Source organism: Thamnophis sirtalis, unplaced genomic scaffold (assembly GCF_051295495.1).
Source record: "Thamnophis sirtalis isolate CommonGarterSnake01/CBP01778 unplaced genomic scaffold, rThaSir2_p1.2 scaffold_6, whole genome shotgun sequence".
In the NCBI taxonomy this organism is placed as follows: domain Eukaryota; kingdom Metazoa; phylum Chordata; class Lepidosauria; order Squamata; family Natricidae; genus Thamnophis; species Thamnophis sirtalis.
The window spans coordinates 96989224-97015950 of record NW_028261386.1 but is presented as its reverse complement, the minus strand read 5'-3'; the positions used below and the strand labels follow the sequence as shown (position 1 = coordinate 97015950).

Genomic DNA, 26727 nt, shown 5'->3' with positions numbered 1-26727 from the left:
AGGAAGGAAGGAAGGAAGGAAGGAAGGAAGGAAGGAAGGAAGGAGGAGTTACAATCTTTTCAGAAAATCATTTGCTTGGGTAGGATTTTTTTTACTTTATAAAACAAAACAGCCAACAACAACAACCACCAATCATAAGTTTATGCTTCTCCTATTAGGAAAAGTTATTGGTAGGCGACATAAAATTATCTAGTATCATTTCTCCTAACTTTCTATTGATGCTACATTACTAAGAACATTAGTCAGATATGACATATTTAGGAAAGCTATTGATGGTCAGTTTTCCTGCCATAAATAATCCTGGGTGAGAAGAGAAAAGATAGCAGGGGAGCCAAACATGGGCACCAAAAAAGTTAGCCTAGAGGCTATATTCCATAATTAATTAGGCCTGAATCTGTTGGATCTTCTAAACCCATATAAGTTCCTAATAATTTTTGAAATTATTATTTTGAAAGGACAACGGAAAAGTAGAACTTTTTAGGTATGTCTTAACACATTTCTGTTACGTATGTTCCTCATTTATTTATTTCCTTCCTATTTTAATTAATTTTCATATGAAGTATTAGTGCACCAGCTGAAAACTAATTGTGGATTGGTTTTCATTTGTCACTATGAATTCAGGGGCACCTAACTATGAAGTTAAGACTAGGTTGGAAGACTCCCAAGGACCACTAGATGACAGTAAAGAGATACAATAACAAGACTTTTGGCTACTTAAGTAGAGAATGAGTGTCATAGATTCTTTCTTTTTTCTGTTCTGGTCATTTCCTTTCCTTTTTCCATTTTTTCATTTGGTACCACTATCTCTTAAAATTTGCTTCTCTCCAACATTATTTCCTTTTCTTTGTGTTTTCCATTTAAGGAAGTAACCAATTTATACTCTAGTTTTTTTAGTAGAATATAACTCATTTATGATTTCATCACAAGATCACTGGACAGAATTCATACCTGGGAGGGGGAAGAGACATGGGAAAGAAAAACAAAGCAACAACAACAACAACTATAACAACAACAAAGAAAAATCTGATTCTTAAATGTTGACAGATTTCTATATTTTATCTAGCTTTCAGACCTACTGCCAGGAGCATTCTATAGTGAAGTCTGCAGTAAGGGCTACCATATATCAACTATAAAATCTTGATTCTCAAGAAATGGCAACCAAGAAATACTGAAAACTCCAACTCTTTGCTGCCATCTCATGATGATTCAGATTTTTGCAACTAGATATGATAGTCCTTATTTTAAGTAGCAATAGCACTTAGACTTATATGCCGCTTCACAGTGCTTTATAGCCCTCTATACAGTCAGCATTTTACCCCCAACAATCTGGGTCCTCATTTTACCAACCTCAAAGAATGGAGGCTGAGATAACCTTGAGCCAGTGGGAATCGAACTGTTAGCAGTCAGCAGAATTAGTCTGCAATACTGCATTCTAATGACTGAACCACCACACTCAAGTACTCAGTCTTGATCTAGTTACTAGCAAAATAAAATCAGATATCAATTTTCAGTGAGACCAGCAACTGAACAAATATTTCTAGCTTGGTTAGAGAACACTTGAAAAACAACTGATCACAGTTGATGATAAAATTGTAGTCGGAATGTTTCAAAGCTTGGAAGGGTTAATATTTTCTTTTAAGCAATGACACATCTCCTCAAATGTATTCCTGCTTTAAAGCATTAACATTAATAATATTTCTACTAACTAAATGTATAGGCCAATTAAATGGGTTTTACCTGGTGCTGAAAACATAAGACAGATACCAGTCGAGCCTCTATGAAGAATGCATTCCAAAAACAGCACCACCACTAGAATATCCTTATTATGATTCACCATCTACTTCTGAAAATAGGTTTTGCCCACGCACACAATGTGCCATGAAAGTTAATGTCTTAGCAATTGTGTATAGAAGCAAAGCTATCTGAATCTATATAGCAAGGCAGTGCAAACATTTTACAGCCTTGCTTACCATAAAGATTTAATGTGATTCAAAACAAACAAAAGTAAAGATAAAAAATGTTGATAAAATCTGGGGAGATGTCAATGTCGGTGACCACTAACTTCTCCTTTAAAAAAATAATATGAAGCCTGTTGTTTCGTACTACAACAGACTAGCATAGTTATCTATCCAGTGAATTTAATGAGTTCAACCATTATCCATCCAATTGCTAATATCCACTTAACAGTCCTGATATGTGAGTGCTCACATTCAACTTCAGGTTAAAGTTCACCTCAGCTATGGAAGTTCATTGTCTGATTTTGGACTTGTCACTAGGGCTGTGTTGTGTGGACAGTATGTAACATAGTATCGACCTGCAACTTCTTAAACAAAGCACTAATTCTCCAGTTGGAAAAATGAAGCCTCATAATATAAGTGTGTGCGTGTTGTGTGTGTGTATGTGTATGTAGCAGCTGCTTTAAGGAATTCAAGACATTGCTGATCTCCATTTTGCTCTCAATCACAAGTACTGATAGCTTTATCAGCCATCTTCTTTCAGACCAACATATCCCAGAGGATGATTGTTGCAATAGTAAAACGATACAGGCCACCTTGAGCTCTTGGAAGAAAAATAGAATATAAAATTAAGCATGAATAAATAAACCTTACCCAATATATACAGAAAAGGAGAAAGACAGACTGATTCACTCATAAAACAGACTGTTTCCCCAAAAGATTGCCTTTTTCTTCCTGATAACTACAATAACATCACTTCTGTCATGAGAGGCCTATAATTTATTGGGAATTAAAAACTAGCTATATTAATAATTTGTAGCTTAGGCACTATCCATATAGGTAAATATATTTGACGTTACCTGGCAACACCAGATTTTGTTATACTTTGGAGAGTATTTGAACAGAATCCAAATATAAATCACAAACGTAGCAATAACTAGCTAATTTAAAAACACCTGCATTGCATCTCTGAATCCCTGTGCAAAAATTTAAGTTGGAAAATCATGACACTTTAATGTAGTTTATGAAATTTATGTGTGTTATCAGCATATTCACTGAAGCAACACAATTTATTGAAGAACATGATTTTTGATTCCTATCAGCTCTATTGGTCAGAGGAAAGAAAATTTAACTCTATTCCATGAAGCAAATCTCCCACATAGCAACAGTAAACATTAGTCTATTGCTTCTTCATCAAAAGTACAAATGTCAGAATCTGGAAATATTTTATGACTTGCATTACTCCACCTTGACCTTGTCATAATTCATCCATAACTTTTTCTCTCATTCCTAAGTAAATGCTTGAAAAAGTTGAACTCTAAAATTACTAAAAATACACAATTTAGGTTCATGGAGATTATTGATACAATGTTAATAGTGTATAATGCCATAGTTGTCCGCTTAAAGTAAAACAGGCGAATCAATAAAAAGTTCAAGAAAACTTGTAGAGAACTGCAGTATTATGTTGCCAATCTATGCTTGGGTTTTTTTTTTCATTAGCTTTATATGCTGCTTTAATCACCAAGTGATGCTGAACAGTTCACAAACCTTATTGAATAATGCAACTTTTAAAATGATAAAACTATAATAACAATGACAAAACAGAAAAAATATCTAACATGCATTCCACTGTCAGAAGGAACCAATCTATCCCTCATTCACCTAAAGGTTTCTGAAAGAGATTTTTCATGGTTTTACAGAGTAACAGAGTTGGAGCTGACCTTAGAAGTCTTCTAGTCCAATCCTCTGCTTAAGCAGGAGACCCTATACCATTATGGATAAATTGCTGTCCAATCTCTTCTTAAAAACTTCCAGAGATGGAGTGTCTACAACTTTTAGAGGCAAGCTGTTCCAGTTATTAATTGTTCTCACTGACAGAAAAGAGGTTGGATCTCTCTTTTTAAAGTTTCCATCTGTAATTTCTTGTCTTGCTAACAGGTGTTTTGGAGAATAGGTTAACCCCCTTTTCTTGTGATAGCCCTCCAAATATTGGAAGATTGCTATTACTGTATGTAAACCCTAGTTGTCTGAACTGTGAGATGGGTAACAAATAAATTTCATAAATAAATCACTTCATTAAACTGGACATTTCCAATTCCTGTAATTGTTCATCGTATAGTTTAGCCTCTAGTTCCCTAATCATTTTTGTTGCTCTTCTCTGCACTCTTGTGGATCCTCGGATAAATAGGGAACAGTAATATTTCCTAGGGGTGCTATTCTAAAAAAAAAAGGGGGGGAGAAATATAACAAAGAATGTGGTCCCTAAGGTCTCTGTATATGACTGCCCCTAAGGGTAGAGACACAGATTTATCAAATAGGCAAAAGCTACTGTGAGAAGACAGTCCCAAAGAAACCAGCTGCTGAGCAAAAAACTGACAACCAACACTTTGAATACAGGAATAAACTGTAACTCATGCAGCTCTTGGACTAATTGTTTTCCATAGTAAACTGACTAGTATACATAAGTAGATAAGCCATTCTGTATCCACTGCAGATTGTAACACCATTTAAAGGCAGCCCCATGTAGTGATGCTACCATAGCATAAATGACAAAGAGTAGGACCTTCTAATTCAGAAAAGGCTGTTAATTGGAGTATAAAATGAGACTTTGTAGAGACACTTCTAGCCACAACTGTCCTTGAACAGGAACTAAGAGTCCAGGAAGAGCACCAGATTATGGAGCAGTTCTGCCTGACTCTATCTATGACAAAGATAGGACATTACTAGAATCAGAGAGCTTCCAAATTCAGCCCTCTTGACAATGTGAGCCTGTTTGTCCCATGTGGATTGTAACAGCTTCCAGGCACATGACATAACCTCATTTGCATCTTCTGTTATGCCTGGGGTGAAGAGGTAGATGACAGAGATGTTACCAGGTATGAGGGGATTGTACTCCAAAAGAATCTTTATCTCTATGTTCTTTGTTGTGTTTAGGCTACCTTGCTGTAACTTTGCTTCTCCTCTATTTTTTTGGAACCATTGCCTCCGATTGCCAAGCATCAGTTGTCCTGCTCTATAAAAATGCTATACCATTCAAAGCTGTAGTAGCTACGTAACATTTTTATGAAAATAATTTAAGGTATGAGTAACAGGGGAATTACTCAAATATTGTTTTTTGGAACATGGGGCAAATGAGCACTCTATGATAGTGACGGTGTTAATTTGTATTTTGTGCCTTTGTAGGCTAAATATTGAAAATATATAATTAATTATAATTAATTCAATCATTGACATTTAGACAAATTGCATACAATTGATATAAATGTGACAAGGTGGCCGTTATAGTATATCCTGTTGGTTCCTGCCTCAAAGATTGAAAATACTCCAAGATTGCAGAGCTTCTCGATTATGTCCTAAAGTTTACCCATGATTATTTGGAGAGAAATCTGTTTATGTTTAACTGGGCTTACACTAAGAATACCCCAAAGTAAATTTGTCTAGAACTATAGTGTTGATTTCACAAGAACTCTAGAATTTAAGTATTGTATTTTTTTTTTTGGTTTTTAAAGTATCGGAATTAAAGAGCGAGAAATATAATTGACCTGTTGAATGAAATCTACACTTTTAGTGGAAAAAGGATTAAAAATCCCTCATATTTATTTTTACTATAGCAATGCTTCTAAGCTGTTTCTGAAAGCAGGGCATTCTTATATTATATGACTATATAAGGATACGTATTAAGAAGTATTGCTTGAACTGAAGCTGTAAAATTCAAATAGGTTGCAAAAGCCAAATACTGAGTTGGTTCATATTATTCAAGCCTTTTTTCCAAAGGAGCATTTGCTCAGGAACTCACCCATAAAGTGGGAGTGGTTGTGGTTATATATTAACATTGACAAAAACATGTTGTAATCAAGGTTTGAAGAAATGTGGATCCCCTAATAATCTATTGATTTACAGAACTCTCAGAATCCTGAACATTCCATTTTTAACCACTTTTTATAGCTCATGCTAATGCAGTAAATCTGCTATTCTTATTTTAAAGTGCTGTCATTAAGTGAATATAATCAAAACTATGGTTTTCCCAGTAATAAGGCATGGCTGTAAGAGTTGGACAGGGGAGGCTGACATGCTGTGGTCCATGACTCCATGGGGTCATGTAGAGTTGGACATGACTGAACAACAAATCCTGAATAGATTACACTGAAAATCAACAGAAGAGCTGTGACAGAGGAAGGAGAAATAAAAATGATATTAATAGGGAAACTATTTGCCATTTTTCAGTGGTACAGATGTAGGGAATATCTGTGCTGCCATATTTTCTCCTTTGGGAAGGAGCACACCAACAATTTCTACTTGCCCCAACCCATTCAGAGTACGTTGAAAGTTGTGTTTCCAATTTCAACTAATTCAAGTGTTGCTTTCTAGCTGGCTTACTGTTAGTTTTTTTATTATTTTTATTATTTATTTATAAGGTACCTAATGATTCTAGGCAGCTCACAACATCTATCAAAACATAGCTAAAAACAAAAATATTCTTCCCCACAGACGCCAGGCCAAAAAGCCACTCAGCTCAACCTTCATCCTAGCCCAATGCTTGGGGGACGAGCTGAGTCTTCACATCCTTCCAGAATGCTGAAAGCATAGAGATCCCTCAGATCTGAGGTGGAAGCCTGTCCTAAGGGTCTGGGGTGGCCACCTAGAAGGCACATCCCAAGGTTTAGGATTTTTTTTTACTTTGGAATAGGCTAATCCCTGCACTTTGATTGGCTATTGCGCTGAGGTAGAAGTGCTCATCATAATTTTCCAAGCTTTTCTTAGGTAAGATCTACTGCAGCTTCTGTTAGAGAGCTTCTCATTAGTATAAGGATTATAATGCTTATCTGGCACATAAAATATATTTGTGATAAAGAGGGCCTTTGCAAATTTTCATCTTGTGCATTAATTGTCACCTTTCCTGGAAGGGAAGGCTATATTCACTTCCACTTCCACCTTCATCACCCTTAATTGAAAGTGGGACTGCCCTTGAAGAATATTTGGAAGTTATAGCTAGACCAGAATGTGTGGCTCAGATAGTTATGAGTACCCTTTCAGATGACAACATAAAAAAACTCCACTTCAAGAACTGTTTTCGTTGCCAGTTGGCATCAAGGTGCTGGTAATCATCTTTAAAATTCTTCATGGTTCAGGGTTCATCATTATGTTCTCTATGCTGAAGATTGATTACCACTGGAATTTAACAAGTGGTCCATTTTGTTTTTCACTTCAGTAGATTTCACTAAACTGGAATTTTGGAACAGTCTAAACTTAATATGCCCAAACCAACATGAAAATCTATAATATTAACACTTAAACAACAAAAGGAAATAACCAAATCCCCAGAAGAAACTAGCTGCAGGGGCATCTGTTACTTTCACGAACCTGTGGGACTCTCCCTATGATATTTTTACTGTTATTTAAAGTATAATGGCTTTTTCTTAAGCCATAAATATATTCCCCATGCTGTAAATAAGTGGTTTAAAAGCATCATAAAATTAATATATAAGAATAAATCTTAACAACCTAATGTCAGGTCAGAAGTATAAATCTTACTTAATTTGCTAGGTCAAAAGGGAAACATACTTTTTAGTGAAAAAAATAGCAAGCATCTTCCAGTAAAAGTGATACGCACAAACACACATACACACATACTATGCTGTTGCCAATAAGATTATTTAAATGGCCTCTGTGTAGAATTTCCAAAAGAAAAATAAACATGTGGAATATAATTAATTTATAAAACCCTCTAAGGTTTATCTTGGCAGAATTATTTTCAGCAGTGAGATTTTTCTTTCCCTTCCTTTCTTCCAGCCATACACATTTATTTTCATCTGCTCGTCTCATAAAACGGGCATGCTATTTAGCTATAATAAAGCAAGAATAAATTCTTTTTAGACCTAATAGGAGAAGCCATAGTGTTTCAATGCAGAAAGCTCTCATTTCATTTGAAATGGAATTTGCTACCACAGGGAGTCCCACCCAGACCAATCTTCATTGATTTCAGTAAGCTTTGAAATTGGATTCATGCTTTCATCTTTCCAAGAAATCATTTCTAATTACAAGGCTTTCTTTGAATAACATTAAGCCCGTATTTAAGCGTTTTGTGGGATTTGCAAATGGGTCAGTTGCACTGCTGCACCTTTATGTCTTCCCACCTATGAAATTCTTGCCACATGGAATATGTCCAGAGTTTATTTCATATATTGCAATTGGCATTCCAATGTAAACCTAAAATATGATATAGGAAGAACTGTCTACATTTCTCCTCACATTTAAAACTCTACTGCAAAGTCAATCAATCTACATGTCCATGTCTATAATATTATTCATATACTTCAAATGGTAAATCTTAAACCCTTATTTTGAAGTTTCTGGTCTGATCTGATGTATCAGTACAAACATACCATGATGCTATTTTCTTTTAAGGTAATGTTATACAAAGTACAGAAAAGGCCTATGAAAAAGTAAGCAATGAAATTAAGTCACACAATAGGGAGAAAAAAGTAGTAGAGATGAAACTAAAACAAATTCTTTGTATTTCCCTGTATTTTTTATGTTTGTAAGCCGTTCTTTTTTCTACTAGGCCCTCACACTTCATACACTTTCATTTAAATTTCTGTTTTTAGAGGATCTTATTAATTCCATCCAGCTATGACATTCTCAGTATTCCCATTAACTTATTGGCTTGTCTTTCATATACTTGTTTTGCAGTTCAGTTTTCATTTATGATCGAATCACTTCAATATACTTCTGGTATGTATGTCACTATTTTCATTCCAATGCATATAATTTCATCTCCCTGTTGTAGACTTTCCTCATCTCAGAATAACTTCTATAAATCCACCCTATTTTTCTATTTCACAATTACTTTGATCTCATACATTAATTTTCAGATCCATACTTCTTGTTATATCATAGAATTTATTTGACATTTTTTGCAAATTATTTAGATTTTCAGTTAAGAACATTGAATTGTTTCCATACATCAATAACCAACATACCTCTAAAGTCATTACAAGCACTAATTAGACATTTATATATAAATATTTTAAATATCCAAGGGTATGTTGAACATCTTTGTTTTAATCTCTGCTCAGTATTAAACCATTTGTTCAGTACAGATAATCCTTGAGTTACAACCATAATTGAGCCCCAAATCTATGTTGCTAAGTGAAACATTGCTGAATTTGCCCCATTTTATGACTTTTCTTGCCACAGTTGTTTTAAATCATTGCATTTGTGAAGTTAGTAACATGGTTGTTAAGTGAATCTGGGCTCCTCATTGACCTTGCTTGTCAGAAAGTCGCAAAAGGAGCTCATATGACCCCAGACCACTGCAACCATTGTAAGTATGAACCAGCTGCCAAGCATCTGAATTTCAATCATGTGACCACAGGGATACTGCAATGGTCATAAGAGTGAAAAACAGTCATAACTCCCTTTTTTCAGTGCCGTTGTAACTTTGAACGGTCACTAAATGAACTGTTGTAAGCTGAGAAATACCTATATTCCTTTTATCCTCATGCATGGTTTACAGCCATCATGAATTGTTCTTATCATAGTCAACCAACCTTCTATTACACATTCATGGAAAATATTTCAAAACATATACTTTTTCCGTTTATTATGTGCTTTCTCTAAATTAACAGACATACAATATTTCTCAATGGCCGACTTAAGAGTAAAACTCTGCACCTCTGTTACTGGTATAAACCTTCACTGTACTTGCCAAATTTTTCTTATTGTCACCTCTTGTATCTTTTCAACTAGAATTCATCCAAACATTTTTCTGGTATACTTAACAAAATAATCACTCTGTAGGTTTTGCCCTGAAACTGGCTTCCTTTCTAACAGTAATAGTATTCTTCCAATAGTCGGACACAGATACTATCTTCACACACATGTTAAACAAGTCACACAGCACTTAGGAAAACCACAATCATAACACTTCTCCAATTACACACTCTACACCTGCAGCCTATCATTTTTTAAGCATTCACTGCATGTACTATTTGTTTTTTGCCCCTTTTTCTTTGACAGTAAAATGTCTTTCAATTTCATTCTTAACATATCACTATCATTCCTATACTCCTCTCTAAAACATATTTCCAGCATTCTCTCACTTCAGTTTTATTCCAAATGATTTCATCCTTTTATTTTTAATCCCTTTTACTTTTTGTGGAGGCTTCTTGGCTAGTCCTCTTCACCCAATTTCAAAACTACTTTTATTTCCATTAAAACTTCTTGCTACCTCTCTATCTCCTTTCATCCTTGTCTTCTTTCCTTTGAATACATTATTTGAAGTTATCATTTATCCTCATGTTCATGGTAATCATTCTCTTATATTCACATTTTTCCTATTCACAGCTTTTTTTTCATTTCCTTATTTCATTCAGCACCTTTTTTTAAAAATTCTTCCCAATCTATGCCTTTCTGTGACCCTGCTGTGGTCAAACCAGGCTCACCTAAAGCAAGCATATCACTTTGAAGATTCAATTTAAGATTACTTTCCCTCTCACTACTCAGGGCCAGTTCAGCTTGCAGTAAATGTTTTCTTACAGAGGCACTAAGCAGTTTCGATGTACACGGAGGGGCATCTCTTAGGTTTGATGCTGAATGCAGTTCATATGTGTATAGAAGGGGGATAAGATCTTCTTTTCCTCTGATTCTTCATACTTGGTTGTTGTTGTTTTACTTCTTTTATTTCTTCCATGTTAACTCTTTTTAAAGTACTAATCTTAACACTATCAAATAATGTTCTGTTACACATTCAGGACTTCTCATTACCCTTGTATTCTTCACTAATTTTCCTCAATCTTTCATTATGAACAAAATCAAGCTTTTAGATTTATACTCACGTCATAATTTCAAACCATCAATTTTCTAAGCAGATGCTCACCATTTATGCTTGAATCTCTTAATGGTCCAGGCACTTTTTTGTATATCTCTGATCTTATTACCATACATCAATTCATGTTACCTAACAGTATTTTCCCACTCCTGGATTACATTAATCCAGAATATTTAACATTTTTCCACTCAAAATTCATTTCTGATCATTTCATTATGGTCATTCGTGGAATATAATATGCAACTATCATTAAGCCTATGGATTTCTACTTTCAAACACACACAACTACTTAGATGGCCAAATCCCATTTCATTCAAAATTCAATTTCCACTGTCACAGACTTGCATGTATCAACTCCATTCCCAATAATCAGTTCCCTTTCATTCAGTTTGATTACATTATTCCTTTCTCTTAATTAATCACACAGTCATCCAACATGACTATCTTTATTTATTTCATTTTTGTTAATTAATTGCTCTTTATCATGTATTCCTCATGTCCAAGTCACAAGGTTCCATATGCTGTGGTTGCCACCTGATGGGCTCTGCTGTCTATTATGATTGTGATCAATTGAGGCATCCACTGAACTTTTTTTTTTTAGAAAAACAGATTTGAATGAAAAGAGAATTGAATAAACTGATTTCACTGAAGCTTATTTCTCAATTAACAAATATGACGTTGTGCCTTCTGGAGATGTTGAAATCATTGCCAAAGTTTATTGAGCAAAAGTCAAGACAATTAAATATGGGACCCATCAAACTAAACAAAGCCATATATGGTGGAGCCCATGAACTTGTTGAAGGCCTTTGCTTAGGTTTTCTGTCTGGGGCTTGAAAAATAAATGAGAGCATCAACATGTATCTAAAAGACCATAATACATAGTGGACTGTTTTCAGTTCAGTGGGTCAGACTGTTTGAAGCTGAATGATTGCATTGCATTCTCTTATTTTTTTTAACAATAAGCAACATAAAACATCCTAAAATGGAATTACAGGATTTTGTGCTATAGTATGTGCAGGAATAAGAAAAGAAGGTTTAAACTAAAAAATGTTCCTGCTACTATTTCTGTGGCTTCTATAAAAAAATAACCATGAATAACAAAAACTTAGAAGACTGTAAAGAACCTTGCTACTGGTATTTCATAATGCTAACTGAATGACTCCCATATAGTTTGAGAGCTGATGAGGAAATATGTAACATTTAACAATGGAAGTTGTTAAATTTCTAGCCAAGTATTTCAACTCAGCTTTTGGTTACAATGGTCCACAGTCAGTGATTGCATAACACTTTCCTAATATTACATTGTTTAAAAATGATGCAAATAACGAATGACATCTGTAAAGTCAATTCAGGCAACAGCTAATAACAATTGATATAGAGCTTGATATATATTTTTAGAAATGATTGATGCATGTAATACAGAAATGCATATTTCCCCTGCATTATTTAGTCCGCATTGCACATATGTATCTATAACCCATGTCTTGTTTTAAACATGGTTTATGAACAATCATCTGTTCAGATTCAATTTGTAAGATGTAAAGCATGCTTTACAAGGCCACAGTAGCTCAATGCATATATAATGTAAAGCCAAAACTAGTCAGTTCATACTATGGCTTGGCATAGACAGGGAGAAATGCATTGTATCACTTGATCTTTTTATAAATAAATAAATAGAAGCTGTCATGCTGCAAAACAACTGTATTTACTTGCAGAAATACCTTTGGAGGTTTGGGAGTGTCTGAAGAAGCTAATTCATTTTGTAGTAGATGGGTGTTTGTAATTAACCATAACCACCAGGACAACACTTTTGCTAGTGTGCAGATCTGCCTCAAAATTATTGCATATACTTGGTGTGGATACAGTCATATGCTAACATCTGAAAGGCTCTAACATGTGACAGGAAATTGTGGTTTGCCATTATATAATTCTGCCTCTTGAAGACCAGACCAACATCCTTTTCCTTACTCCTTTCTTTTCCCATGCCTTAGAAGATGACTGCATCTGCTTCTGATTTGGAACCAGGAGTAAGCAATTTTTTTTCTGACAAGGGTGTACAGATTGTATTGCTGGTGATGTGAGAGCACCAGAGTGAATATTTTCCTCTTTGGGGCTTTCAAGGTCCACCCCCCCCCAAAAAAAAATGCCTTTAAGGTCTCCAATGCGGAAGCAGAAAATTGGATTTAGTTTGGATTTTTGAGGATTTAAATTGAAAATTCTAAATTGGGTTAGATAATCTGAGGGTTTGTTGAAAGTTTAGAGTTCTGTTTCATGAGAATCAATTTCTCTTTTCATCTATCAAATTGTTTGTTAAATTGGAATTTTCAATTCATAATATAATTGCTACAGAAAAGGAATGTTGTGAATTCCAGAATATTCAAGTACTTGGGAATATCCAATTGATAAGTATACACAGGATGTAAGTAATAGATTAACTAGGCATCTGCTGTGGTGGCAGCATTATTATTTCTTGGAGGCAGCTGAAGGAATTATAGGAAGAGAAACAAAGAAACCTTAGCAGTATCCTAAAATCAGACCCAAATATTCTTTCTTCAGTGCCATAACTGGTAGATGTTTTCTCTCATTGGTTAATGTCATGCTGACATTAGGCTGTACATAGTTCAGCCGTATGTATGGTGAGTTGTACAGTCTATTATAAGTGGTAACCTCATGAATCAAGAGTATGTCATTCAGCATTGACCTGGAATGGATACAAATTGTGGTTGTTGCTGTTAGTTGTGAAGTCATGTTTGACCCATCATGACCCCATGGACAACGTTCCTCCAGGCCTTCCTGTCCTCTAACACCCTCTGGAGTCCATTTAAGCTCACACCTATTGCTTTGGTGACTCCATCCAGCCACCTCATTCTCCAGTTTGATCGCCTTGCAGTCCAAGGGACTTGCAGGAGTCTTCTCCAGCACCATAGTTCAAAGGCCTCACTTCTTTGGTGCTCAGCCTTTCTTATGGTCCAACTTTCATAGCCATACATTGCAACTGGGAAAACCATAGCATAGGATACAAATTAAGAATTAGCAATTAGGAAAAAGATTTTTTTTATGCCAGCATTGTTTGATGGGTAGTTCAAGGGTAGCTAGATAGCCTTAACTCAATAGCCAATTTAAACATTCTTCCCAATAACATGAGGACAGAGAACAAAACCACTAATTAGGAACATTGGCATGGTTTTTAATTAACCAGGTATAGAGATACTGTATGTGTATCATGTCTGAATAGCAACTACCTATTAAAACAAAAGCAAGACAGGTTGGTACAATCTAACCAATTAATCTGCTTTTTCACAATGTGCAGCTGCCAAATTTGTCTGAATTAGGCCTTACTAACTAAAATCCCGTTGTTGATTTTATAATCATTTCTGTTTCTGCATTGAAGATTGCAATTTCATTGAATTTAGGAGACAAATAACTGTTAAAAGTATACACAGGGGTATTATTTATTTATTTAAATTTATATAGTGTCCCCTTTTGCCAAAATGACATTTTGTATAGAACATAGTTCTATTTTGTGAGTTTTTCATTCAAATAACCCCCAAGATACATTGATAAATAAAATACCTTTATCCTGGTCTCCTTGTGCATATGTGTATGTGTGCATGCACATAATTTTGCCAAAATGAGTTCCTATAAATTTTAGAAGAACAAGGAGGAATGTACAGAGAGGGGGAAAAGAACTGTTCATTCATTCTGTAGACAGAAAATTCTTCTCAGTTTATTTATATGAAATATTCTTGGATGGAAAGCAAACCACTGGCGGCTGATGTGGCTGATCTGGAGGTTATTTCTGTTGTGCCAAAGAAATTAATAGACTGAATAAATTCTGCATCCTTCTATGGTGGATTTCTCTTAATCTTGAAACAGTTTCTCAACAAATTCAGAGTGCATGGGAAGGGGGTATAATTTTCATACTCAATGAGTCTACTATTTTCTATTTAATATTGAACTGCATGTGGAATATTTGTGGACACTGAATATTTTTCTCATAATATTGGAAATTTTCAGTTAAGGATCTAATTTTTATGAACCCACACAATACTAAATTCTTAGAACATAGAATCATAGGAATGGAAGGGACCTCACAGGTCTTCTAGTCCAACCGCCTGCTCAAGGCAGCAGATCTTATACCAACCAGACAAATTGAATTGAATTGAATTGAATTTATTATATTTCTATGCCACCCTTTTCTCCAAGGGGACTCAGGGCGGCTCACAACCCAAGTCGGGGGGGGGGGGTACAAATAAGAAAAAAGAACATGAACAAAACAATACCACAATTTAAAACACTCAACAACCATACCATTCAAGGGGGGACAAAAAAAAAGGTTGTCCAGTCTGCTATTGAAAACTTCCAGTGATGTACTCACAACTCTAAGAGTCAAGCTATTGCATTGATTGATTATTCTCACTGGGAAAAAATTTCTCCTTACTTCTAGGTTGGATCTCTCTTTAACAAGCTTCCACCCATTACTTCTTGTCCTGCCCTCTGTTGTTTGGGATAATAATCAAGCCCCTCTTTCCTGTTTAGCTTCCAGACCTTTCATTATATTTGTTGCTATTCTCTGCATACTTTCTATGGTCCCAGTATCTTTTTTGTATTGTGGTGCAGTATTCCAAATGCGGCCTCACTGGTGCAGTGTAAAGTGGCATTATTACTTCTCATAATCTTGATATTATTTCTCTATTGATGCAGCCATGGGCAGCATTGGCTTTTTTGACAGTTGTGGCACACTTCTGGCTCATACTTAAGTGGTGATCCATTAGGACACCTAGAGCTCTCCATCACAGTTACTATTGTTGAGCCAAGTACCACCTATTTTGTAACTATGCATATGGTTTTTCCTGCATAAGTGCAGGACCTTACTTTTTTCACCAGTGAACAGCATCTTGTTGGACAGGGCCCAATACTCAGACCTGTCAAGAACTTTATGAATCTTCAGTCTATATTCCAAAATATTAACAATCCCTCCACACACACTTAGTTTCATCTGCAAATTTGATGAGTTCCCCTTATATCTCCTCATCTAGATCAGAGGTGTCAAAGTCACGTCATCACAGCGGCATCACATGACATATCGGGACTTTTTCCACCTTCACTAAACCGGGCATGGGTGTGGCAATTGACAACCCTGATCTAGATCATTTATGAGGCTTTATCTTTGACTATTGAGTCAAAGACAGAGCCTTGGGTTACCCCACTGCATACTTCCTTCCATGTAGATGCAGTTCCATTAAAGTCTACACACTGGGTGTGGTTGCTCAGCCAACTGCGGATCCATCCGGTGGTGGTTCTGTCTACTTCACATTTTTCTACCTTATTAAGAAATAGACTGTGGTCTACTTTGCTAAATGCCTTAATAAAGTTAAGTATACTATATCCATAGCTTTTTGTTGTTCCACTAATACGTTTTGCCTGGCATGATGTGTTTTTAACAGCAGTGGGATTCACTTACCTTCCCTACTGGTTTGCAAATGTGAGAGAGCGTGCATGTGCTTCACTCGCATGTACCTCATCTGCACATGCGCACCACCTTCTGCTCATGCACAGTGCTTGCGCATTACATTGGGGTGGGTGGTTGGAGCCTTCCGCAGCCACTGCTACCGGTTCATCCGAACCAGAGAGAACCGACTGAATACCACCTGTGGTTTTTAACTGCTGGCTTCTAGAAAATCACCTTGTTTATTTCAAGATGTTCACAAATCTTCCCCTTGATTTCCTTGTCCAGGATTTTCCCAGGTATTGATGTCAAGCTATTGGCCTATAATTTTCTGAGTCCAGATTTTCCTCTTTTTGTAGATTGGTATCACATCAGCTCTTTTCCAGTTCTCTGGTAGTTCCCCTGTGCTACAGGGGCTTTGAAAGATTACACTCAGTGCCTCCAAGATTATGTCTGCCAGATCTTTCAGTATCCTGGGATCAGAGGTGGGTTCCTACAGGTTCATACCAGTTCGGTAGAACCGGTTTGTCAAATCTACCGAACTGGTTAGAAGAGGTTCCACCAGTGGACCCGGAAAGCAGGCCACACCTACAGAAGAGGTTCCCAAAATTTTTGAAACCCACCACTGCCTGGGATACAAAGTATATGGCCCAGGTGATTGGTATTCATGCAGGGTAGATAGGTATTCTCTTATTATTTCCTTATCTATTTTGACATGCACCTGTTCTTTCCCCCTCAGTGCTTTTGATAGGTTGGGCTGTATCTTCTTTTTGTGTAAAAAGAGATGCAAAAAGGAATGAAGCAGTTCCTTATCTGATAAAAAAATTAGAGCATTCCTGGAAAGAGAAGCATGGACTAACACTTTAAGATATTTATAAGTGCGCACCTACTCAATGTGAGTTCCATTTGTTAATTTTATGATGGACTAAATTTTACATTTGATCAAAACTTTTGTTTTTTGATAGTTTGCTGATAGCTTTTGTTCTGTGCAGATTAAAGCTAGAATCATTGGCAAACTGTAATGCTGGTATTGCACAATCAGCTAGAACAGTTAGGTGATGATCTAAAACAGCAAGTGCTTGTTTATTTAACTTAAATTTAGATTTAAAAGTTATGAAGCCAATGTGTAACCTTTTCTTAACACTCTACAGATTGGAATGGCTTTGAATAAATATTCCCAAGGAGTACATCTGATTTTCAGGAAGGTACTTGAGTAAAGTGATTGAATAAGTCGGAGCAGACTTGTATCAGTATTAGACTGTCTGAGCTTGCTCCACAGTTTGTCCCTTGGTATTAGGTCAAAAGCCAACTTAAAATTTACAGAAATTACAAAAAAGGAATCTCAAGGGAGCACTGAATATTTTTCTGCTAAATGATGGAGAACCACATATTGATCTAATGCTGATCATTCCCTTGTAAATCCAGCCTGTTCTTCAGTAGTGCTATTTTTATTTTGTACCCAGTCTACCAATTCTAGCTATAAAAATCTGGCATAAAGATTACATACTGTGTTTAATAAACTAATAGGCCTGCATTTGTAGTGGCACGCCTACTTGCTTTATTTTTTGTGCAGTGGTACAATAGTCTGATTCCAATCAGATGGAAATTTGATGTGTTGTTAATATGTGTGAATATATTAACAACTCTGTTAACCAATTGTTAACTAGACCCCACTAATCTTTGCTTTTCTTTGAATCCAGGGAATGTAATCACCTCCAGATGATTTACCTGGTTTTAATTGGGCAATAAGAGCTTTAACCTCAGCTATGGATACTGATGACCAATCCAAGAGGTCACTACAAAAGGAAATCACATCTGAGATTATAGCAGATTCCTTTTTAAAGATGTCATTGAAATCCTCTCATTTGCCTGCAGATATTTTTGTGAAAGAACAAAAACCTTTATCTATAATAGATTGATAGTGTCAAAACCAAATGGCATTAAGTTTTGCTGCTGAAATTAAATTCTTCCAATTCTTTCATATAACCTGCTTATAAAGTGCTAAAGTGAAAACCAAACAAATCACAAAAGCTCTGATTTATATTCTTCCTTTCAGTCCATACTTTTAGAAGTCATTAAATTTATGTTTGCATTCACACTATTAATGGAAAATAAATTATTATTTTTATTATGTGGTTAATCTTTGGTGAGATTCACAGCCTTTGGGGCTGGTTGGAAGCCTAACAGCTCGAGTCCTAACCAAGGACCTAGGAACTGTTAAGGTAATATCGGAGGATATAAGCTGTTCCAAGTAGGGTGTTTTTTTGTAGAGTCAGAATGTTCAAGTCAGGTAAATTTAGAATTTTCAAATAGCAAGGTAGCCCTTTAGGTATTGCTCCAAGGGCTCCAATTACAATTGGGACAACACGTGATTTCTTTTTCCACAGTAGCTCAACCTCAATTTGCAGGTCCCGGTATTTTGTGATTTTTTCTTGCCGTTGATCTTCAATTCGTGCATCACCAGGTATTGCAATGTCAATGAACCATACTTTTTTCTTTTCAATTATTGTTATGTCAGGTGTGTTGTAGGCCAGGTGCCTGTCAGTCTGGATTCTGAAGTCCCACAAGATTTTGCCTTTCTCATTCTCTAAAACCTTCTCAACCTGATGGTCCCAGTGGTTTTTGCTGTACTCAAATCCATACTTTTGGCACAATTTCCAATGAATAACATTAGAAACGCTTGTAGGTAGTCAGTTTGTGAAATTTTGCTGCACCCGCTGATCAAGTGGTCAACTGTTTCACCTTTCTCATTACAGAAGCGACATTTGCTGTTGGTGGTAGCATGTTGAATTTTTGCCTTCATGCAGTTTGTGGCTAAGACTTGTTCTTGAGCTGCCAAAATAAAGCCTTCTGTTTCTTTTTTCAGTACTTCTGATCTTAACCAGTTCCATGTTGGTTTTTGGTCAGCTTTGCCTTCAATACTTTTCAAGTATTGACCATGCATAGCTTTGCTTTTCCAATTTTCAGCTCGCTTCTCAATTACTTCTTTTTAATAAGCTTTTAACTTAGTTGTCTTCAAAAGGCCTCCTTTATTTACTTCCTTAATCATTGGTTCTTCACTTTTCTGGATGTAATCATTCAAGCTGTGTCTTTCTTCTTCGACAGTCTACTTTACTTGCAGGAGTCATCGACCACCTTTTGCTCTTGGTAGATACAATCGGTCAACATCACTTTTAGGGTGCAAAACATGATTCATTGTCATACGCTTCCTTGTTTTTCTGTCCAAATTGTCCAACTCCATCTGGGTCCAGTCAATTATTCCTGCAGAGTATCAAATTACAGGTATAGCCCAGGTATTTATGGCTTTTATGATGTTTTCTCCACTCAGTTTGGACTTTAATATCTTGCGAATTCATCAAATGTACTTGGCTGGTGTTAATTCCTTGACTTTATTATGCATTAAGTCAGAGGCCTCTAAAATCCCCAAGTACTTGTAGCCTTCTTCTGATTTTACTGCCTTTATCATTTCTTCATTCTCAAGTTGTATTCCATCATCTTCTAGGACCTTGCCTGCCTTGGTTGCCATTGTTGCACATTTGTCAATTCCAAACTGCATACCAATGTCTTGGCTAAATTCTTTTGTGCTTTCAATTAATAAATTCAGTTCAGCTTTTGTTTTACCAAACAGCTTCAAATCATCCAGGTACACCAAGTGTGAAATTTTCAGTCCTTTCTTTACAAGTTCATATCCACAGTTCAGCACCACCACCACCACCACCTCCTCCTCCTCCTCCTCCTTGTTATGATGATGATGATGATGTCATCTTTGGTGAGATTCACAGCCTTTGGGGCTGGTTAGTAGCTCAACAGCTCGAGTCCTAACCTAGGACCTAGGAACTGTTAAGGTAACATTGGAGGATATAAGCTATTTCAAGTTGTTGTTGTTGTTGTTGTTGTTGTTGTTATTCATGAGCCAGCATAGTCTTTTCTGTTCGCAGGTAAATGGCTCTCTCCAAACTGCAATACAATCCCACAGCTAGCTGTCAATAGCCATCAAAAATGCTTTTAATCCACAGAGACTAGAATCAGATAAGGAGAAAAGACACTTCCTCCAAGGCTCTTCCTTTTAATTGTTAATTTTTCCTTCACTTTCTCATTGCAGAAGACACATTCCTTTGAGGCTTTGGTGCTTAGCCTCCTCTGCCACCTTTTTTTCAATAACATTCCCCGAAAACCATTTAGTTAGCCCCTAATTTCGCTTCAGGATCCTTTTAAAGATTAATATCAGCTTTTTCTTTTTTTCTGTGAGTTGGTCAATTACCACCCGGTTCCAACCCTCCGCTCCAGACACCGCTCCTGCCCAATAACTTAGTCCAGGTGCCCCAGCTTTATAGCGGTCATTCAGTTATGGCTGCTGCCCTTGCTGCCGTTTGAAGGGTTTTTCTCCAAGTTCCCAAGAAATTGCCACTTCCTCTAGGACATCAGAGCTGTCCCTTCTTCTCCCCTGTCCCTCCAGGACAGGTTTTCAGTCCAAAGACCTCCCAACAATGGTTTGTATGGGTGGATTTCCGCGAGGCTCAGCAGAGCCTCCTTTTTTCTTAGCTGGTCTCACTGCAAACCTTCTAGCTTCTGGGGTCTTATTTTCTTTTGACCCCCAAAATAAGCACTTGACCTTATTTTGGGGGGTCTTATTTTTGAGGTTCAGGAGGTGGCGAGCGTGGTCACCTCATGGCTGCTGCTGTGTTGCAATATTTTCAGTGAGGGCTTATTTTCGGGCAAACAGGTTAAGTCAGTGTCATCTTTAGGAAGTATGACTAAATTAACTCTGCATTGATATATTGACTCTTGCACTTTTCTTTAATACTGAAGTATTCTTTTCCCCCCTTTTGTTCAATTACATCTAATTCTTGGAGACTGCCTGGACAAGTCCCTGCAGTTTTCTTGGCAAGGTTTTTCAGAGGTTTTGCCTCCTTCCCAGGGCTACGAGAGAATGACTGGCCCAAGGTCACCCAGCTGCATTCATACTGAAGGTGGGAATAGAACTCACAATTTCCTTGATTCTAGCCTGAATCACCATGACACCAAACTGGCTGTCAAAATATTCATGTCAAATCTCAAAAACGTGCTCTTCAATGGATTCTGAAACCACTTCAAGTCTAAAGTCTAACTAAAATTAAGTTAAACTTTTAAAAAACATACTTTGCTTTCTTCTTAAATGCGTTATATGTAAGAAAAATGTTATGGAGGAATAAGCCTATAATAGTTTCAGACATATATAATTGTGCCTTTCATGAAACATACATTTCACTGATTACATTGAAATTGGAACAGACAACTCTTGGTTGATTACCTTTAATGAATATTATGGAGCAAGGAAGATAAGGGCTTCTTTGGTATAACAATAATAAAGGAGGATGTGGCTGCAGGGTGAATTTTTATTTTATAGAGTTTTTTTTCCTAGTGTGTGTGTGTGATGTCAGGCAGTTTTATTAGGTTTGTAAAAGTTGTGTCATCTCTATTTTATTCTAAAACTACATTTTCCAGGTATTTTCTATTTAGAAGCAGCAGAAAACTGAAAACTATAAATGTGTGGTTAAAAATGAAATTCATTCTATTTTATCTGCTATTAAGATCCTGAAGAAACATAAATCTAGAAAGAATAAATTCACAGTTACAATATTAGATAGCAGCGTCCGTCCATATTTTCATCCTGCTATTTTAACTAAAGATAATGTATTAACATAAGAGAAAAATCTTATGAATATTTTTAATTTTAGATTTTGTTGGTACTGATTTGAGTGTTCATGAAGAATTCAGGAAGTCCTTGTTGATTTTTCTTCATTTTCTTTATTTCACTTTCTTCATTTACCTTCTATGACTTGTGGTGATTTATTGAACAACAATTATTTTAAAGCAGAATGTATGATATAAAAATAGCAATCACAATCAAATGTATATTAAACCAAAACATGCTTTAGATTTTCAAGGATTTCGTTCTATTGTAGTAGTCTGACTATAGAGCCAAAATGCAATAAATAAATAGATAATAGATACATAGCCTATGAAATGAGACTATGAAATGGGAGCCAGTTTGTTGTAGTGATTATAACATCAGGCTAGACAGCAAGAGAGTTCACAAGTTCCAATCCTACCTCAGGCACTGAATTTGAGCAGCCACTTTCTCTCATCCCAAAGAAGAAAGAAAGAGCAAACCATTTCTGAAAATCTTTGCTGAGAAAACTGCAGAGACTAGTCTATTCTAGAATTAACAGACATAGACATAAACTATGATGACTATGATTTAGAAACAACTAAATATTAATATTCATATAATACAGATGAATTTCTATACCATGTTAACCCCCCACCCTTTCATATAAATTACACCTGCATTCTATATCCTTCTTGTCTAGGTTATTTTGTATCATCTCATATAAGTCTGAAAGCAAAGTTGAACAAACTTGTCTTTCAGAGATATTAAACTGCTGTTTAATATTTCAAATAGATTAAGTATTTCCTGGAGAAATTTATGAACCAAGTTAAACATAAAGGGAGGAAAATTAAGTCTATACTCTGACAATGCAATAGAAGTCATTTCTACTTATGAATAATATGATTATTCACTATACCATTGAAGCTGTAATCTATATATTGTACATAGTAAACCTCATTATACATATGCAATTTCTTTCAAAAACACTGACTTAGGAACAAAATATCGTCATTTTTGCTGTCTTTCTTCTTTCTATAAAGACATTGAAATTCATTGTATTAAACTTACTAATAACAGTAAACAAAGTTTGAAATATGGATAAAAAGCTATAATATTGATGCAATGATAAATAACACGTGATTTTTCTTCTTAGTGCATCGCAATATGAGCCAAGCTTGTCAAGGAGGATGTGCAACATGTTCTGAATACAATGGATGCATGTCATGTAAACCTAGACTCTTCTTTTTCCTGAAGAGGATTAGCATGAAACAGATTGGGGTGTGTCTTTCATCCTGTCCTCCTGGGTATTTTGGACAACGATCCCCAGAACGAAATGAGTGCATGAGTAAGTTGACAGAATGTTGCAACCATTGCTTTCTAAATTTTGCTTAATATTTGGAAAGTTTTGAACTTTGAAAGCACAAAAAAAAAACCATGAGTTGTTGGTAAATTGATCAGATAGTAATAGCAGATATGATTGCTCATTTGAGCTCACTTCAATAAGCTTTGTGCTATATATTTGTTGTGACTTAAGTATCATCTGATTTATTCAATACCCTCACATTAAATACCATGCCTCCTCCAGGGACAGCATGATGACAACAATATATCAAGGTTTATTTAGAATCTGAATCTAAAATACAATATTTCATAGATTATTATTATTAGACAGTTTAAGACTGGTAGAAACTTAATAATTCAAGTACTAATCAAAGGCTAAACATTATTAAGTTACTATCTAAGATTTATTACTATTAAAGTATGTCTAAGAGTTAATATTAAATAATATTATAGTTATTTACATTATGGATCCCATCTCTAGTAGAGCTTAATGTGTATTCAGGGGCTCATCTTCAGTCATCCCTGCAGTAGATACTGTTGCTTATAATAAATCCTTAGATACAACATAGATTTTGCAATTAATGTTATGCATTAATTCAAGATATATATGTATATGTATATGTATATCTATATCTATATCTATATGTATGTATGTATGTGTATGTGTATGTGTATGTGTATGTGTATGTGTATGTGTATATGCATATGCATATGCATATACATATACATATACATATACATATACATATACATATACATATACATATACATATACATATACATATACATATACATATACATATACATATACATATACATATACATATACATATACATATACATATACATATACATATACATATACATATATATATATATATATATATATATATATATATATATATATACACATACATACAGTATATCCTGAAATGGAATCATATATTTTTTAATTTATAAAAATATTTCTAAGTTGTTGACACCATAAAGTCTATGGTGGTCTAAAAATATGTACAATTTATAAAATATTACCTTTGCAAAGCAACAGAAATGTGGAAGCCCTTCTTAAATTTGTCATTCGTGCATAGGCTCTTCTTTCCAAAGAATAAAATTCACCCATATCATCTTCCCTGTATTCACATCAGTTTTTCTTCTTTCTTTCTTTCTTTCTTTCTTTCTTTCTTTCTTTCTTTCTTTCTTTCTTTCTTTCTTTCTTTCTTTCTTTCTTTCTTTCTTTCTTTCTTTCTTCTTTCCTTCCTTCCTTCCTTCCTTCCTTCCTTCCTTCATTCATTCATTCATTCATTCATCATATTTCTATGCCACTCATCTTCCCTAAGTGCCTCTGGGAGGTTTACAGTAAGAACATGTCTGTTCCAGTGACGTGCGGTGAGGTTTATGGCTGGTGAGGCAAAAAGAAAGAAAGCGGCTTTTGGCCGTTCCACCGCTATGTCCGACAAAAGCCGCTTTCTTCTTTTGCGGCAAAAGAAAGAAAGGGCCAGCCCGCCAGCAGAGGCGGGTAAAAGACCCACCTCTGCTGGCGGGCTGCCCTGACACAGAGAAAGAAAGCTGGCGGGCTGCCCTCCCTGCCTCTCCTACCCCCTTCCCTCTGAGTGAAGAAGACATGCACACACATACACACACACACACACACACACACACAAATTACTTACAATTACTTACAAATTACTTTAATTTTTAATTCCTCCCCCTCCCTCCGACCCACATACCTTTTCCAGCTGTTTCACAATCACAGAGGATTTCAACTCTGCTCTTGCCTGCCATCATGAAAATGTAAAAATATAAAAGGAAAAAGGCAAGAGCTGCTGAGGTCAGGCTGGGTAGCTGCTGCCAGAGTCCCCAATGGATGACTCTGCTTAACTGTTTAAAAAAGTCTGTAAAAAAACGCCCTCTATAGGAGGAGGCAAGAGAACCACGTGCCTCATCTACATAAGGAATTTTTTGGCTTTTAACCCTTGCTTAACTCTGCTCAAGTGATCGTAAAGTCAGACTAAATGAGGCATGTGGTTCTCCCACCTCCTCCTGTAAAGGGCACTTTTTTAGAAGCTTTTTAAAACAGTTAAGCACTAAGCAGAGTCATCCACTGTGACTCTGGCAGCAACTACCTCAGCCTTTTTCCTTTTACATTTTTTTTCATGATGACAGTGGTGAGCCTCTGCCTCCCCTACCTCCCCTGACTGCACATCACTGGTCTGTTCTTCCTCAAATTAAAATAATGCATGGAACATCATCACTGATGTTGATGATTTTATAGGAAAGTTCATTTTAAAATCTCAAAAAATAATATACACAATTTAAGACAAAATGTAAACCCTGATTTTCTCAGATATATTAGGATAATGTATACTTCCAGCTATGTTTGCTCACTCAATTATGTCTTTATGCACCCAGTTTTAGAAAAAAGCCAGTTGATAAGGTATCATAAAAAAAAAATTTAAAGGCATAATTTGATGTTTCACTACCATAGACATTTTCCTCCTACAATGATCCATGTTGCAGAAACCATGTCTCATAATCATTTTCTATGTAAATCAGATGCATTATGTAGGGGATTGAATATGACCAGGAAGTGATTGATTATTTCTTGTACTTCAGAATGTAAAGCTGATTGTGAAGCCTGCTTTAATCAAAATTTCTGTACGAAATGTAAAAATGGATTTTACTTACACCTTGGAAAGTGCCTTGAAAACTGCCCTGACTGGCTGGAACCAAACAATCACACTATGGAATGCAATGATATTGGTAAATAAATTGTTTATTTATCCAGTAAACAATTCTAAGCGAATGCTGTTTTGCTACTGTTGGCTCTCTGTAAAGGCAGACAGCTTAAAGTTAAGAAAGTTAAAGAAAAGAGCCTCACACAGTTTGTTTTATAAAATAAAAGATGTTCCTCTTTATATTTTAGAAGTTTGAATTTCAGAGGGAGTGAAATAGTAAAAGAACCACTGAAAACCACAGGAAGTATTATTTGCCCAAAATATTCTGCTCCAGCTTTCTCCTTACCCATGCTAGGAGTGGTTTTTTATATAATATTTTATTACTGTTTTCAGCCCAGAATGTACAGCCCCTTTTTAACTGAATTAAGAGGCCTCTTTGCTTGTGCAATGCAATGATATAGTCATCATCACATTATTTTGTTATTCAATATTCATTCAATTCTACTTATTGTACTTCTTTTTCACTTTGTAGTATATAGAAAAGTTCTGGAAATCACAGTGCAATTGCTTTAGATCATTTTCCCACTAGTAACTCAGCAGGGTTCAAACTTCTTCAGGCCACATATTAGTTATAAAGAAGTCCTGAAATTCCTGATTAAGAGACAATGCGCTAAAGATGGAAAACTGGTTGTGTTCAAGATTTTTCTTTGTTTCAAAATTTCTGACTTATAGCCTCTTCTATGGTCCATAAAATCCTTTATTGTGATAAGGACAGACTTTATATTACTCCAGTGATTGCTGGGTGATGCTTTAAATAGGTTGCA

At 35.7% G+C, this 26727-nt stretch overlaps 1 protein-coding gene across 1 annotated transcript in view; it reads left to right on the top strand.

Moving 5' to 3' along the window:
- RSPO3 (R-spondin 3) overlaps nt 1-26727 on the top strand; it is a 64860-nt gene that overhangs the window by 14543 nt on the left and 23590 nt on the right. Inside the window, exons 2-3 of the mRNA XM_014052108.2 lie at nt 23041-23232; nt 25842-25988. Of these exons, the coding sequence (XP_013907583.1) occupies nt 23041-23232; nt 25842-25988 (339 nt within the window). The remainder of the gene's footprint in view (nt 1-23040; nt 23233-25841; nt 25989-26727) is intronic.